Below are 15,233 nucleotides of genomic sequence, written 5' to 3'. Positions count from 1 at the left end.
CTGACTCGATTTACCTGTATCTATACTGACTGCCTGTCTAATTCTGGCTTCACTAGTGCAAAACTAACAAACTTCAGACACTCCGGAAGTTTTTGACATGAGGAAACTGGACACGAATCAAATAGCAGCAGACATTTTATGGGATTGTTTCAGGAAACATTTGGCTTTTTCTTATTGGTCCGAGTCAGAGGTGAGGGCAAAGTATTGGAATGTTGGCAGCCAAGTCCTGGCCATTGAATGGATTGCTTAGAGGGGTTTGGGTTTGGCTTCTAGGACTGGTAACATTTCACATGAAGTATAATATTAGGAATAATGGTAGCTCAAACCAAGAAAAGTTAGTTATAAATATTGTGGTCATTAGATTAAAAAATACATTAAGCCAAGTGTGGTGGCACAGGTCTGTAATCCAGGGACTCTAGACTTCCAAGACAGGATGATCGCAAGTTTCAGGCCAGCCTCAGCAATTTAGTGAGGCCCAGTGTGAAAATAACAAAACAGAGGACTGGGGAAGGGAAAGGGAGACGGGGGATGTACCACAGTGGTAAATGCCCCTGTGTGAAATCCTCAGTACCAAAAAATTTAGAAATACACTAAACGATAATTAAAAACAATAGAGATTGAAATGCTTTACTAAAAATCATTTAATGCAAAAACAAAGGAGGGAAGCAAAAACCACGAGGACAAAAAAATGGTACAACCTACATCAAATCCCATCAATAATGACATTAAATATTACAATCTAAGCCCTGGGATGTGGGAGAGTTGTTGGCAAACCTTTTCTACAAAGGACCAGATAGTTAATATTGTAGGCCATAGTCTGTGCATACTCTGCTTGGAATTAATTCTAGACGATATATCAGTGGGTATAGCTGTGTTCTGATGATTTTACAAATAATTTTATTACTCTTATACCACTTAACAGTCCCCCTCCTGTATATGTGTGTGTGTGTGTGTGTGTAATTTAATTTACACATAATTTACAAAAATAAATAGCTTAGCTTTAGACTACTGGCTGTAGTTTGCTAACTTGATTTTGTTTACTTCCTTTAAAATTTATTGGATTCTTTCTGGCAGTTATTCTGGTTTTCGTTCTTTGTTTTTGGTACTGGGGATTGAACCCAGGGTTGCTTAAGCACTGAACCATATCCCCAACCCTTTTTGTTTTTTATTTTGAAACAGGATCTAAGTTGCTAAGGCTGGCCTAAAGCTTGTGATCCTCCTGCCTCAGCCTCCTGAGTTGCTGGGATTACAGATGTGCCACCACCGTGCCCAGTGCCTCACATGTGCTAGGCTAGCGCTCTACCACTGAGCCACAACCTCAGCCCCTGGTGTAGTTTTCTTAAAGCCATCCATCCTCTGCCAATCGCAAGCTGTCTTCTCTCTCCTGAGTACTCCTCATTTCCTGCACCCTCTGCTTGGTTTACACTACTGTTTAAGTTGACCACCTCCTCCCTGAAAGGGTGCACAGAATGGAAAATTTTTGTATCTTACATGTCCGAAAATATCATTCTAGCCTCACATTTGATTCATAATAATTTTATTGAACACAGCATTTTTTGTAACTTCTTACCCAAATTTTACTCTATTACTCTATTCTAGCTTCAAATGTTGCTTTAGATAAATAATTCAATACTATTCTAATACTGATCCTTTACATGTGACCTGGCTTTTCCTCTCAGGTTTTAGATTCTTCTATATATCTGAAGATCTGGAATTTCATGATAATGTGCCTTGGTGTGATTTTAAGTTTCACAGATTTGTCTCAAGGGGAAGGAACTCTTTAAAAAATTCATCTTATGCTCAGTGGGAGCATAAGATGCTCCCCACTCTAAGGAAGAATAGCTTTTACATCTCACTCCACCATCTTCTCCACAAGAACAGGTCCCTCTATCCACGTCTACTGATCATCCATCAGTAGAATGTCATTTGCTTCCAATCTTCACAAAGATTCTTTAAAATCACTGAGCTTCTCATCTATTTATGGATTCAGTCTCTTTGGTAAGTCCTGTAACCTCAAGTGGGTTTGAAGAGAGAGTAATATATGTGCATCTGTCACAGAAACCTAGAGGTATCGCTTCCCTTTAAAATGCTCATCTTCTGATTGCTTAAACTGCAGAATACCCAGGGCTTGCCTTCTAAGTCAACTTGTCAACTTGCAATTGTTGGTATGAAACTTCACTAAAATATTCTTAGAGGGCACAAACCTGTTTCTTTTACGTCTGTTTTGTGCCTACCTGGAAAAAAATGGTTAATTAAAATCTTTATGCCAGAAGAGACCCAAACAATATAAATTATTGCTATTTATGCTTAATTATGACATTTTCAAATAAAAACAAGACTCATAAAAAAAAAAGATTGGTGCAATTATAGTTCATCTTGGTCCCCCCCACTCCCGACTCTTCATTTTTCCTTCTTTTCCACTTTTCTACATGATCATTATTTCTAATTCCTTTCCCCTTCTTTCCTGGTAGGCATATTTATTTTTGTTCAAATTACTTTCCACATTCACTTTTGAAAATCAGTCTAATAAGTGATTTTGAGTCTGTAAATCATGGCAGAGTGCCTGCGGAAAGGACCCTGACACTGGGGCTTATTAAAAAAGAACGCCAAGAGGTCTCTAAATACTTTGATCTTTAACTTTGAAAATAAAAACTTTGGGTTCTTCATTAATCACATGGACTACGTGTTTCAGTTCTGACATGTTTCCTCGAGCTTGGATAGAATTAATAACGAGCTTTTCAAAACCATTATTTAATAGTTAACGTCTGCTAGCTTAGGAAATTTTCTCAAGAATAAAAGTAGCAAAAATATAACTTCAATATGAAAGTAATTAGTGGTTATGCACCAAAATAAAATGCATAAGGTGAAAAATGGATTATGTTAAATGTTGGAACACATATTGGAACCATAAATGCATCAGAGCTTTATTTATTTATTTATTTATAGTTGTGTATGGACTCAATGCCTTTATTTGTTTTTATGTGGTGCTAGGATCGAACCCAGTGCATCGCACTTGTGAGGCAAGTGCTCTGCCTCAGCCATAGCCACAGCCCACACTATTGCTCTTAATGATTATTTCACCTTGTTGTTGTTATTTTTCTTTTGGTGAAATTTTTATGCATTCTCTGACCATTCCAGAAGTTTTGGGTTCTTTTTTTTAGTCAAACCAGTGAAGAACTTTTATAAATCTAATAAGAAAGTTTATTTACTGACATAAACATTTTAAGCAACATTGGAAAATACCCAGAGACATCATCAAAAATCTTGCTTTATAATTGATTAAAAATGGGCTTAAAATGTTAATACTGACATTATAATTAAAGTCGGTAGCCTGGGTGAGATTCAAATTTTTTGTCATTAATTTCTAACATTGATTTTCCCTTAAAATAATTTTGGCAGTTAAATCAGGATATAGTCAGAAACATTACTACTCTCAGTGTCACATATTGGGGACTTTTCCATCCCTTTTCTATCTTGCTGTTGTCATTCTGTTATTACATGATAAATTCCAAGAAATATGTGTTTTAGGGCATGGTGGCACACGCCTATGATCCCAGTGACTTGGGAGGCCAAGGCAGGAAGATTGCAAGTTTGAGGTCAGCCTGGACAACTTAGAAAAACCCTGTCAAAAATAAAAAGGGATGGGGGTGTAGCTCAGTGGTAAAGTGCCCTTGTGCTGAACCCTGGTATTCTGCCTGCCCCACCAAAAAAAAAAGAAAAGAAATATTTATTTTAGTAAACTGTTTATTAGTAAATAACTATATAATAACATTGAAATCAGAGGAATTTTATGATTTAAATCTCAAGAGTCAATCCTTCAAAGGAAATATTCTGAATATAATATTCTGAATATAAAGCCTACTTCAAAACTGAAATATTTGGCATAGTCAGCTTATTACTGAAGCTGAGCACCAGTGAGGAGCCGGGTCTAGGCTCCGTGGCTGTCTGCAGAATGACTTGTCGTCCCAGACCCTTTAGCTCACCAAGTCGCCTTGAGTTCAGTGATCTCCTGCTAGAGTAAGGAGACTGACATCAGGAGATGTCAGTAGGAAAGATCACAGCATTCATAGTGAAATCCATGCCTCTTCCTTTGCCTTCCACCCAAAACATAAGAAAATGCATGCTGCAGAAAAAGAGTAGTACACACACTTCAATTAAACTTGAAGTTGGGCTCTGAAAGAGTATTCCATTCAACTTCAGACTTTAAGCTTTGGAAATAATGTTAGATGCAAATAGTGGTAGAATTTTTCATAATGAAAGAAATTGTTTTGTTCGTTGGCACCAAAATTTCTCTTCATGAAAATTATAACATTTAAAAGAATTCCTATTGGCCTAGAATGGGCATTTCACTAATCTTTCCAATTAACTGAAGAAAATGTCTTCTTCAAAATATTTTTACAGCCAGATGAGGTGGTGCACGTCTGTAATCCTGGTGGCTCAGGAGGCTGAGGCAGGAAGATTCCAAGTCCAAAGCCAGCCTCAGCAAAAGCAAATTGCCAAGCAACTCAGTGAGACCCTGTCTCTAAATAAAATACAAAATAGGGCTGGGGATGTGGCTCAGTGGTCAAGTGCCCCTGAATTCAATCCCAGTATCTCTGCCCTCAATATTTTTAGCATAGTTGGTTGGCTTTTCATTGCAAAATGCTCACTGAAATTTTAAACAACTTGCCCTGTGGAAAATATTGGGGATAATTTGCTTGAAATTATTGATTCAGGATTTATGGAATATTGTATGGGAAATATGTGTGATTTTTTGGGGGGTTGGGTGGGTATGGGAAATTGATTTCAGGGGTGCTCTACCACTGAGCTACATTCCCAGACCTTTTTATTTGGAGACAGGGTCTTGCTAAATTGCTTGAGGCTGGCTTCAAACTTGCAGCCCTCCTGCCTTAGCTCCCTAAATTGCTGAGATTTCAGACCTGTGTCACAGTGCCCAGCTCTATAACATTGTTTTTTTAAAGTGAGGAACTTTTAAGAGATATGGAATAGAGAGAAAAGGATGCAAGTCAAAGTGTAGTTACCCTTAATAACTTCCTCCAAAGCGGAGCATGGGATAGTAATTCTAGTGCAAACCAACACATATTTTGTGACTGGATGGAAGGTCAAGGACATAAAACCTCAGGAGCATTTCTAAGTCCTCAACTTATAAAAGTAAGATATATAGACATTCCTTGAGAATGTTCCTTGAGAATTAGCCTCTAATTTTTCTTTCTATACTTCAGTGTATGGCAATGATGTGTTCAGGAACTTGGGCCCAACAGTTTTTAGAGTTTCTGAAGTGTTACACACAACCTAACAATATTCAGCATGCTTACAAACACATCTTGAAATAGTTACATGATGATCTATATAAAAATAAAACTGTGAACTGCTGGACAAGAACAGTGGTCTACTCGCCGGACTTTTTTCCAAGTTCCTTGACATCGAGGATTGCCAATTGCTTGCCAGTGAAGAGTCTGATTTCTGAAACAATATTTTTGAAAATGTTAGTCACGATAATAAGGCCAGCCCCGACAACTTTGCAAGACCCTGTCCCAAAATAAGTAAAAAGGACTGGGCATGTAGCTCAGTGGTAGAGCACCACTGGTTTCAATCCCCAATCACAGAATTTTGAAGTTCATTACTAATAGAATTTTTTAAAAAAAATAACCATAAAGGGGATTTCTTTTCCTTAGATTCCATCAAAGTAAGTTTCCATTTGATCCCTATCTGAGGACACTCTCATGGTGGAAGAGTTGTTTGTTCAATTCACTGTGCCCACAGGGCTGAGGATATAGCTCAGTTGATTGAGTGCCTCCCTTGCATGCACAAGGCCCTAGGTTCAATCCCCAGCACCACCAAAAAAAGTCAATTCACTGTGTTCACTGTATTCAATTCTCCTACTTGATCTGAATACAAGTGTCACATAAAGGTGAATGGCTATTTCAATTTATATTTAAATTATAAAGCTACCCAATTACCTCTTTCATCCCTTTCCAATTCTTTGATTTTGTAATGAAAAAATGAGAGTAGTGAAAAGAGAGTGAAGCCATATTATTAAAATTATTATTTTTAAAGTCACTGGTGCCTTAACCAGGGTTTAAATATTTACTTTATTAGGTACAAATTGAATTATAAAATCATTTAAAGTCAAAATATGGATGAGGTATTCAGAAAAATATTAAATCTAAATATTAAGTTTCATTTGATATGCATTCCTCACCAGCTTTATTGTTCATATGGTGTATGCAATAGAGGCCTTCCTTTGGGCACAAGTGACTAATGAACATAAATTCAAATTATTAAGTATTAAAGCATACAACAGGAATAATGATTGACAGGAAAGTTCAATATTTTGGTTCTTAATCTGTATTTTGATCAGTTTCATCTAACATTCTTAAAACTATAATCCAAGTATGACCTAAATTGGTCCTTGTCCCATAGCTGATCCAGTGTGAAGTTGACCCTTCTCCTAGTTATAAATGGTGTTATCAGGACTAGGGTAGATTTACAGGATGGCAAATGTTTTTGGCATCAATTCTTTCAGAAAAATCTATAGATGTATGTGGAGTTATTACCCTAGAGAACTGAGCCCATGACTCTATCCCTTTATGACTTAATGACAAAGCCCCTTTGGGCAGTAGTTCTGAAATGTCACCGTGGGTTTGAATCATCTGGGCAGGGTCAGCAGGCTATGACCCCTCATAGGCCAAATCTGACCTACGACCTCTTTTTGTATAGATTGTGAGTTAATAATTTGTACAGTTTCAAGTATCAAAAAGGAAAAATCAAAAGAATGATATTTTGTAACACATTCAAATTTTAGTATCCATAAATAAAGTTTTGTTAGAACAAAGCCCAAGATTTACACAGCATGTATGGCTGCTTTCATGCCACAGTGTCAGAGTTGAGTAGTTAAGATAGTAGCTGCTGTATGGGATGCGAAGCTGAAAATATCTACTCTCTGGCATTTTATAGAAAAAAAATTATGACCTCTGACCTAAGAGATTATTAAGAAACTACATCAGCCAGGCCTGTTGGCACACACACACCTATAATCCCAGAGATTTAGGAGGCTGGGACAGGAGGATCCACAATTTTTGAAGCCAGCCTCAGCAGTTTAGGAAGACTCTGCAACTTATTAAGACCTGGTCTCAAAATATCAAATAATAAGGACTAGGGATGTAGCTCAGTGGTAAAGCACCTCTGGGTTTAATCCCCGGTACCAGGAAAAAAAAAAAATCCATTCCCCCAAATTCTGATTTCAGCTGGTCTGAAGAGGGATTAAGAATTTGCATATTTTAAATCTCCATTCTAAGAGATTCAGATACAAGTTGTCTTCAGAATGTGGCTTTGGAGCAAACAGGTTTTCAGTGGTCATCTGAGAGCTTTAAACTAAATGACCCAAATCAAATTGACCCATGCAGTTATGGTATTGAAAGCCTCTGAGTTCCACAGAGAAAACTGAAGTCCTGGGCTTGGGGGCAGCTGCACAGATGTTTCTCCTCGCTGCCCAGATCATGCCTTTTTGTGACACACTGGTCAGCCACTCTGGGTGTGGAGAGGACAGATCCTCAACATGAGTAACAAGTCCTTCCATCAGTTCCCGTCCTTACCCGTCAGAGTCCAGGCCATCTCCAGAACAACGAAGGCTCACAGAATTCATGGCCGGGGGCTGACAGTCCACACACACGGTGTATCCCTCTCGGAGATACTGCATCCACCGCGTCAGGGGCCGGTTCTCCAGAGCACAGTGAGGAGTCAGGGACTCTGTCTTGAACTCCATACAGTATCTAGAGCAAAAGAAGTAATAATGTCACTTGCTAGTACCAGAGGTGGCCTGACACTGTGGAAAGTCTTAGGAAGTCGTCATCTCCAGTGGCATCTGGCAGACTGGAACATGGAGTCACATCTTCACAAGTCACACACGATTCACAGAGGTCTTCAAGTTTCTTTTTCACTAAATGCTGACAACATGCGACTGACCACCATAGAAAAGCTTTTTAACTCTTTTTCAATTCGTTATTGAATTATCTGGTCAACAGAAATTTGCAGATTTAGATAGCCTCTATCCTTTCCAATCAGATCACTAAATTGTATGTACAGGCACATGTTTTACTAGCAAACCAGCCCTTGGTAGTTTGGCTTGTGTTCTAAAGAATTATATAAATTGACCCAGGCGTGATAGCACATGCCTGTAAACCCAGCAACCCAAGAGGCTGAGGCAGAAGGCTCACAAGTTCAAGGCCAGGCTGGGCAGCTATGTGAAATGCTTGTTTAAAAAATTTAAAAAGGGGCCAGGGATCTCCTCAAACATTTATTATTTATTATGTTAAAAACTTTAAAGGGGCATGGGGTTGTAGCTCAGTGGTAGAGCACTCTCCTAGCACATGCAAGGCCCTGGGTTCGATCCTCAGAACCACATAAAAATAAATAAATAAATAGAATAGAATAGAATAAAGGTGTTGTGTCCAACTACAACTAAAAAATAAATATTAAAAAAAGGGGGGAGGGAGCAGGAATGTAGCTCAGTGGTAAAGCGCCTCTGGTTCAATTCCCAGTACCAAAAGAAAGATTGAGGGAAGGGAGGTAGGCTGGTGGTACATGACTGTTATCTCAGTGACTTAGGAGGCTGTGGCAGGAGGATCCCGAATTAGAGGTCAGCCTCAGCAACTCAGCAAGATTCTATCTTCAAATTTTAAAAAAGGGCCGGGTGCAGTGGCACACACCTGTAATCACAGTAGTTTGGGAGATTGAGGCAAGAGGATCACAAGTTCAAGGCCAGCCTCAGCAGCTTAGCAAGGCCCTGAGCAAATTAGTGAGACCCTGTCTCAAAAAATAAAAAGGGCTGGAGATGTATGTACCTCAGGGGTAAAGCACCTCTGAGTTTGAGCTCTGGTACGACAAGGGTTAAAAAAAAGTTACATAAATTGAACAAGCATTTGCATGAGTCTGAGAACCCTTAAATATGAGTTCAGGAGGGTATATCCTCAACACCCAGGCCAGCACCTGTGCTGTTAGTCTCACAAATGGCCCCAGCCCTCACCTTCCCCACCCAACCCACCTGCATGATCTGTTGTCACACTGATGAACATTGAAGTTACATCAGGCATCACAGATGAGAACAGAAACGGGGAGCTGAGTAACGTTTTCTATGACAGGTTAGTGTCACCTTATACTGGGCTGTGGAAAACTCTACCATGTATGTCTAGACTCTGAAGGTCCCAGGGGAGCATCCAGATATGAGTATATATTTGAAAATTTTGTAGTTAAAAGAAACATGATTTTCCAGTACTCAGGGAAACAAAACATAATATAAATCCTGAGTTGCCATAGTAGAAACTTGTATTTTCAGCTCAATGGAATAATTTCTTATCTATCAAATTATGAGTTGTAATAGGTTAAATGGAAACTGTTTGGAGAGTCTGCTTCAAAAATCTTTTTTTTTTTTTTAAATTTTCATTTTCACTGCTTCAAAGATATTTAATAGCTGAGCGTGGTGGCGCAGGCCTGTGATCCCAGCGAGTTGGAAGGCTGAGGCAGGAGGATCACAAGTTCAAAGCCAGCCACAGCAACTTGGCGAGACCCTGTCTCAAAATAAAAAGTAAAAGGGGCTGGGGATGTGACTCAGTGGTAAATTGCCTCTAGGTTAAATCTCTAGAACAGAGAGAGAGAGAGAGGTGAAGAGAGAGAGACAGAGGAAGACAGAGAGAAAGGGAGAGAGAGAGAGGAAGAGAGAGAGAGGAAGAGAGAGAGGGAGGAAGAGAGAGAGAAAAGGAGAGAGAGAGAGGAAGAGAGAGAGAAAGGGAGAGAAGAGAGAGAGAGAGAGAGAGATCGATCTTTAACAATGGTAAGTACTACTTATTAGTAACTAAAGGTAACTGGTATCTTTAGTTATTAAGGTAGGAAATTCTGATATGCAGCTTTAGTCAACCCCAGACACCTTAACCCAGACATCTCTGCAATGTTATATTCTATTAAATGCTCATACCAAACCCATGTGGTAGGTATTAATATTCTTTAAAGAGAAAAAACTGAAGGGGAACAACTTAAGTCAAATGAGTGGCCTCGTGAGGATCTGAATATGCAGCCATCTGGTCTCCCTTAACTAATGGCAGAAGAGTGGACCCAAGTGAGCACAGGGATGGTTTCAATAAGAACCCTCTACCTAAGCATGGTGGTACACCCCTGTAATCCCAGCTAAGACAGGAGGATTCCAAGTTCAAAGCCAGCCTGGGCAACTTAGCAAGACTGTTTCAAAATAACAAATAGAAAGGTGTGTAGCTCACTGGTAGTGTGCCACTGGGTTCAAGCCCCAGTACTTAGTGGGGGGTGGGGGGGAAGAAAGAAAAAAATCCTCAGGTTGAAGTGTGTGCCACTTTCAAATTCACCAGAGATGGTGCTAGAATCCATGGTTCCCTAGAGGGACACCCTTAGCATAATTAATCAAATAATATCATCTCATTTTTATACAGTTTGCTTCTTTTTAGAGATCATGCACAGATAAATACAGTCCCACAAAAATGGGGGATCAGTACATTCCGAGTCTGGTGAAGGGTCCTATTTTCTTGGAAGTCAATGAACAAATAACAGAAGAAAACAGTGGAACCAAGTTGACTCTTCTGAATAGACTTGACTATACAACTGGAAAAACATAATAAGAGCACATTACCCGGCATCCTCTGTGTGCGTAGGCCACTGTGGAGACGCAGCTTGTCTTGTTCTCTCCTTGTTGAAGGCAGAGGTAGTTATGAAGGCAGGGACTGGAAGAGGGAGAATTATGTTGAATCCACACAAAGTACTCAGAGCAGTTTCCCAAACTTGGTTCCATGCCCATCTCAAGGTCTCCATCTCCAAAACCCACGCTTGGTACACCATCAAGGAGTGAAGTAAGGCGCATTACAAAGTCCGCAGAATCAAATTGGTTAAAGACCTGTGTGCTGGCAGATGGCAGAGAGGGCACCTGCAGGCCTCTGACAAGGCTGTTCCTCTGAGACTAACCTGAGGAGCCAGGAAGAAAAACCAGGAAATGATAAAAAGATGAGGAGAAGGCAAGGGGGTTAAGAGAGGTGATAGAGATTACAGGAGAAAGAGAAAGGACCTTTTCAATAAATGAAAGGAAGAGCTGGGCGCGGGTGGCACATGCCTATAATCCCAGCAGCTCAGGAGGCTGAGGCAGGAGGAGCACAAGTTCAAAACCAGCCTCAGCAATGGCAAGACGCTGAGCAAGTCAGTGAGACCCTGTCTCTAAATAAAATACAAAATGGGGCTGGAGATGTGGCTCAGTGGTTGACTGCCCCTGAGTTCAATCCCTGGTTACTCCCCCCGCCCCAATAAAGAAAGGAAGATCTAGGTGGTGGCAGCAGGCCTGTAATCCCAGGGGCTCAGGAGGCTGAGGCAGGAGGATCACAAGTTCAAAGCCAGCCTCAGCAACGGCGAGGTGCTAAGCAACTCAGTGAGACCCTGTCTCTAAATAAAATACAAAGTAGGGCTGGGGATGTGGCTCAGTGGTTGAGTGCCCCTGAGTTCAATCCCCCGTGCCAGAAAAAAAAAAAAAAAACAAGAAAGGAAGAGAAATAGAGAAGAAAAGAGAAAAAGAGGGGAAATAAAGTAAAAGAATAAACAGGAGAGAGAAGGAAGGAAAATCAAAGAGAGAGAAAATGAGATGAAAGGAGAGAGAGCAATCAGAGAGAGAGGAAATGAGAAAAGACAAAAATAAGAGCAGAAGAAGGTGCTCCTTAGCCTCCTGGTAACGACATCCTGGAAGCTTTGCCCCCCACACAGTGCCCAGCTGTGTCTGCCCCATGCCAGCCAGCACAGCAAGTCCCCATATGGCCCTGGGGAAAGGAAGTTCCCAGGGACCGCCTTCTTCTCCTCCTTCTTCCCCCACCCCCACCCCCAACTCTGACACTCAGGGTCAGAGAAAAGAAAAGGAGCCAGGACACACTCATACATTGCTGGTGGGACTGCAAATTGATGCAACCACTCAAGAAAGCTGTATGGAGATTCCTTGGAAAACTGGGAATGGAGCCAAAATTTGACCCAGCTGTCCCCCTCCTAGGTCTATACTCAAAGGACTTAAAAACAGCATGCTATAGTGATGCAGCCACATCAATGTTGATAGCAGCACAATTCATAATAGCCAAACTGTGGAGCCAACCTAGATGCCCTTCAATAGATGAATGGATAAAGAAACTATGGTATATATACACAATGGAATATTATTCAGCCATAAAACAGGATAAAGCCATGGCATTTGCAGGTAAGTGAATGGAGTTGGAGAATATCATGCTAAGTAAAGCCAATCCCAAAAAAAACAAACGCTGAATGTTTTCTCTGATAAGTAGATGCTAATCCATAATGGAAGATGGGAGGGATGAGTGGAGAAACTTGGGATGGGGCAAAGGGGAGGGGGCATGGGGATGGGGCAAAGGGCAGGGGGCATGGGGATAGGAAAGACGGTGAAATGAGATGGACATCATTACCCTTGGTACATGTATAATTTCATAACAGTGTGACCCTACTTTGGGTACAACCATAGAAGTAAAAAATTGTATTCCATTTGTGTATAATGAATCGAAAAGCACTCTGCTGTCATGTATAACTGATTAGAACAAATAAATAAATTTTAAAAAATAAGAAAGAAAAGGAGCCAGGAATCCCTCCTGCCTCTCTGATCTCTCCCATTTCTTGGTGTGTCTCGCCCCTGTCTCATCACACAGTCTAGGAGGGCGTCTGTTGCTATACACAGCAATCACAGCAGCCTCTTGATTCCACTCTGCGATCAGCTCAAGAAAGGCAGGGTTATGTGTTGTCCATTACACACCTCTCACACGTTTACATGCCCAATAAAGAGTTGTGCAGCCCAGCACAGTGGTGCACACCTGTAATCCCTGGTACTCAAGAAGCTGAGGTAGGAGGATCGCAAGTTCAAGGCCAGCCTCAGCAACTTAGTGAGGCCCTGTATTTAAAAAAAAAAAGTGCTGGGGATATCATTCGTGGTAAAGCCCTTTGGATTCAATTCCTATTGCCAAATAAATATGTAAATAAAGTTGTGCAGTGAGTGGATGGGCCAGTGTGTGAATGAGAAAAAGTCATGGGATTGCCACCAAAACACACAGGTCCTACTTCCCCAGGGTCTTCTGGTTCTATACAGTTGTTCCTCAGTATCCATGGATATTTAGTTCCAGGGACTCAAGAGTATACCCAAAGCAGCAGATGCTTGAGTCCCTTAAGTAAAATGGCATAGTACTTGCATATAACCTATGTATATCCTCCCATATACTAATTTTGTGTGTGTGCATGTGTGGTGCTGAGGGTTAAACCTAGGAATTTGTGCATGCTAAACACACTCTCTACGCTGAGCTACTGCCCCATCATAAACTTTAAATCATATGTCAGTGCTATGAAAATAATTGTATGCTATTCTAATAGTTTAGGGAATAATGGCAAGAACAAGTCTGTACATGTTCAGAACAGAGGCAATTCCCTGCCCCCCCCCCCCCAAACTTTCAGTCCTGGTTGGTTGAATGTGCAGATGCATAGTCTTTGGCTATGGAGGCTGACTATACTGAGCCTTGCAACTGAGATGCTCAACAATCCTCCCACCTTTTGTTTTAGAAACTGTTTAGAAACTCCCAAGAAGGGCAGACACAAGCTGCTGTTGGCTCACAAGATGCCAAAGTCATCATCATCCTGAGCAAAGTGGCATGAGGGCACTAGATGCCAAAAATATTCGCTGATTTTAGCTGACTCCTTTCTGCCACCAGATGGCAGACTTCAATTCTTTCTTAGATTTTTCTTAATGAGGAGTCCCTTTTTTTATATTACTAGAGCAATCCAACTCTTGCGCCAAGAGTTGTAGGTGTAGTTCTTGTCTCCTATGGTTTGGTGCCTAATCTCTCCAGTACGACAATTGTCTACACCTAGAGTAATCTCTACAGTCCCAGCATATGAGACTCTTTCTTGCAAAAAGTTAATTTTCCAAATTAAGCATGTCATGCTTTCTAAATGTGGCTGTTGCATTTCTAAAACCCACAGACCAAATTAAGAAAAGCAAGTGAAAGAATGTGTCCAGATCCTTCCCTGTGTCTCTCAGACCCGATAATCAAAAATAAAACATCTAAAGGATTTTAGCTTTCCAATACACTTTCATTTCTGTTCTTTGACACATAATTGTGAAGAATAAATTTACCACTAAGTCCTTGTAGCTTCTCACAAGTCAAAATATAAAACCTTCAGGATATGTCTCTTTAGCTCAAACCATATGATCTAATTTGTCCTGCATATATCATTACAAAACTTCAAAGGAGCTGGATGTGGTGGCACATACCTGTAATCCCAGTGGCTCAGGAGGCTGAGGCAGGAGGACTGTAAATTCAAGGTCAGCTTCAGCAACTTAGTGAGGCCCTAAGCAAGTTAGCAAGACCCTGTCTCCAAAAAAAGGGGGGGGGGGTTTCTCAGTGGTTAAGCACCCCTAGGTTTAATCCCTCGTACCAAAAAAAAAATTAAAATAAAAAAATTTAAAAAAAATAATGCTTCAAAGGTTTGGCACTTAATGTATAGCTCAGGTTAGGAAGTAGAAGGGAAATAAATATATGACTATAGTTTCTAAATAGAATCCTTAGAAAAAGTTCTATAATTATACAAGTAAAAGTTGACAATTATGCACTTCTAGCTGGGCACAGTGGTACATTATGATGCAGGAGGATCATAAATTTGAGGTCAGCCTGGGCAACTTAACAAAAACTTCTCTAAAAGAAAAAAAAAAAGGCTGGGGATATAGCTCTGTGGTAAAAGAACCCCCGAGTTCAATCCCCAGTATTGAAAAAAAAATTATGCACTTCTATATCCAGTCACAACACAATGCTAAGTCACTTTTCATATACTGATTCATTTCATTCTTACAACCACGCTTAGAGAGGTATCCTATTATTTCCCCATTTCACAGACAAGAAAACTGTAATACAGAGAGGTTAAGAAATGTGTTCAAAGCTCATGTCTAAACATGGCAGAGCCAGGCAAGGTCTCCCACACATACTTTTTAAAAAAAAATTTATTTTGAGGCAGGACCTCACTAAGTTGCTGAGGCTAGCCCTCAATTTGTAACCCTCCTGCCTCAGCCTCCCAAGTAGCTGGGATTACAGACATGCCCCACTGCACCTGGCCCCCAAACATACTCTATGATAATGCAGATTTTAGAATTCTGCTGTTCTATGTGGCATGTTTCCTATGAAGTGTTTAAATTCTGCTCT

The 15,233-nt window shown here is 40.4% G+C and overlaps 1 protein-coding gene across 1 annotated transcript in view; it reads right to left on the bottom strand.

Annotated features, from left to right (window-relative positions):
* Positions 1–5,244: 5,244 nt before the first annotated feature.
* Sbspon (somatomedin B and thrombospondin type 1 domain containing) overlaps positions 5,245–15,233 on the bottom strand; it is a 33,170-nt gene continuing 23,181 nt past the window's right edge. Inside the window, exons 3-5 of the mRNA XM_027946130.2 lie at positions 10,652–10,742; positions 7,596–7,772; positions 5,245–5,463 (exon numbers count right to left, since the gene is read on the bottom strand). Of these exons, the coding sequence (XP_027801931.2) occupies positions 5,346–5,463; positions 7,596–7,772; positions 10,652–10,742 (386 nt within the window). The 3' untranslated portion in view covers positions 5,245–5,345. The remainder of the gene's footprint in view (positions 5,464–7,595; positions 7,773–10,651; positions 10,743–15,233) is intronic.

The sequence above is a fragment of the Marmota flaviventris genome, chromosome 15, assembly GCF_047511675.1.
Source record: "Marmota flaviventris isolate mMarFla1 chromosome 15, mMarFla1.hap1, whole genome shotgun sequence".
Classification (NCBI taxonomy): domain Eukaryota; kingdom Metazoa; phylum Chordata; class Mammalia; order Rodentia; family Sciuridae; genus Marmota; species Marmota flaviventris.
Note: the sequence above shows the minus strand (reverse complement) of the source record. Positions and strands in the feature narration are given on the sequence as shown.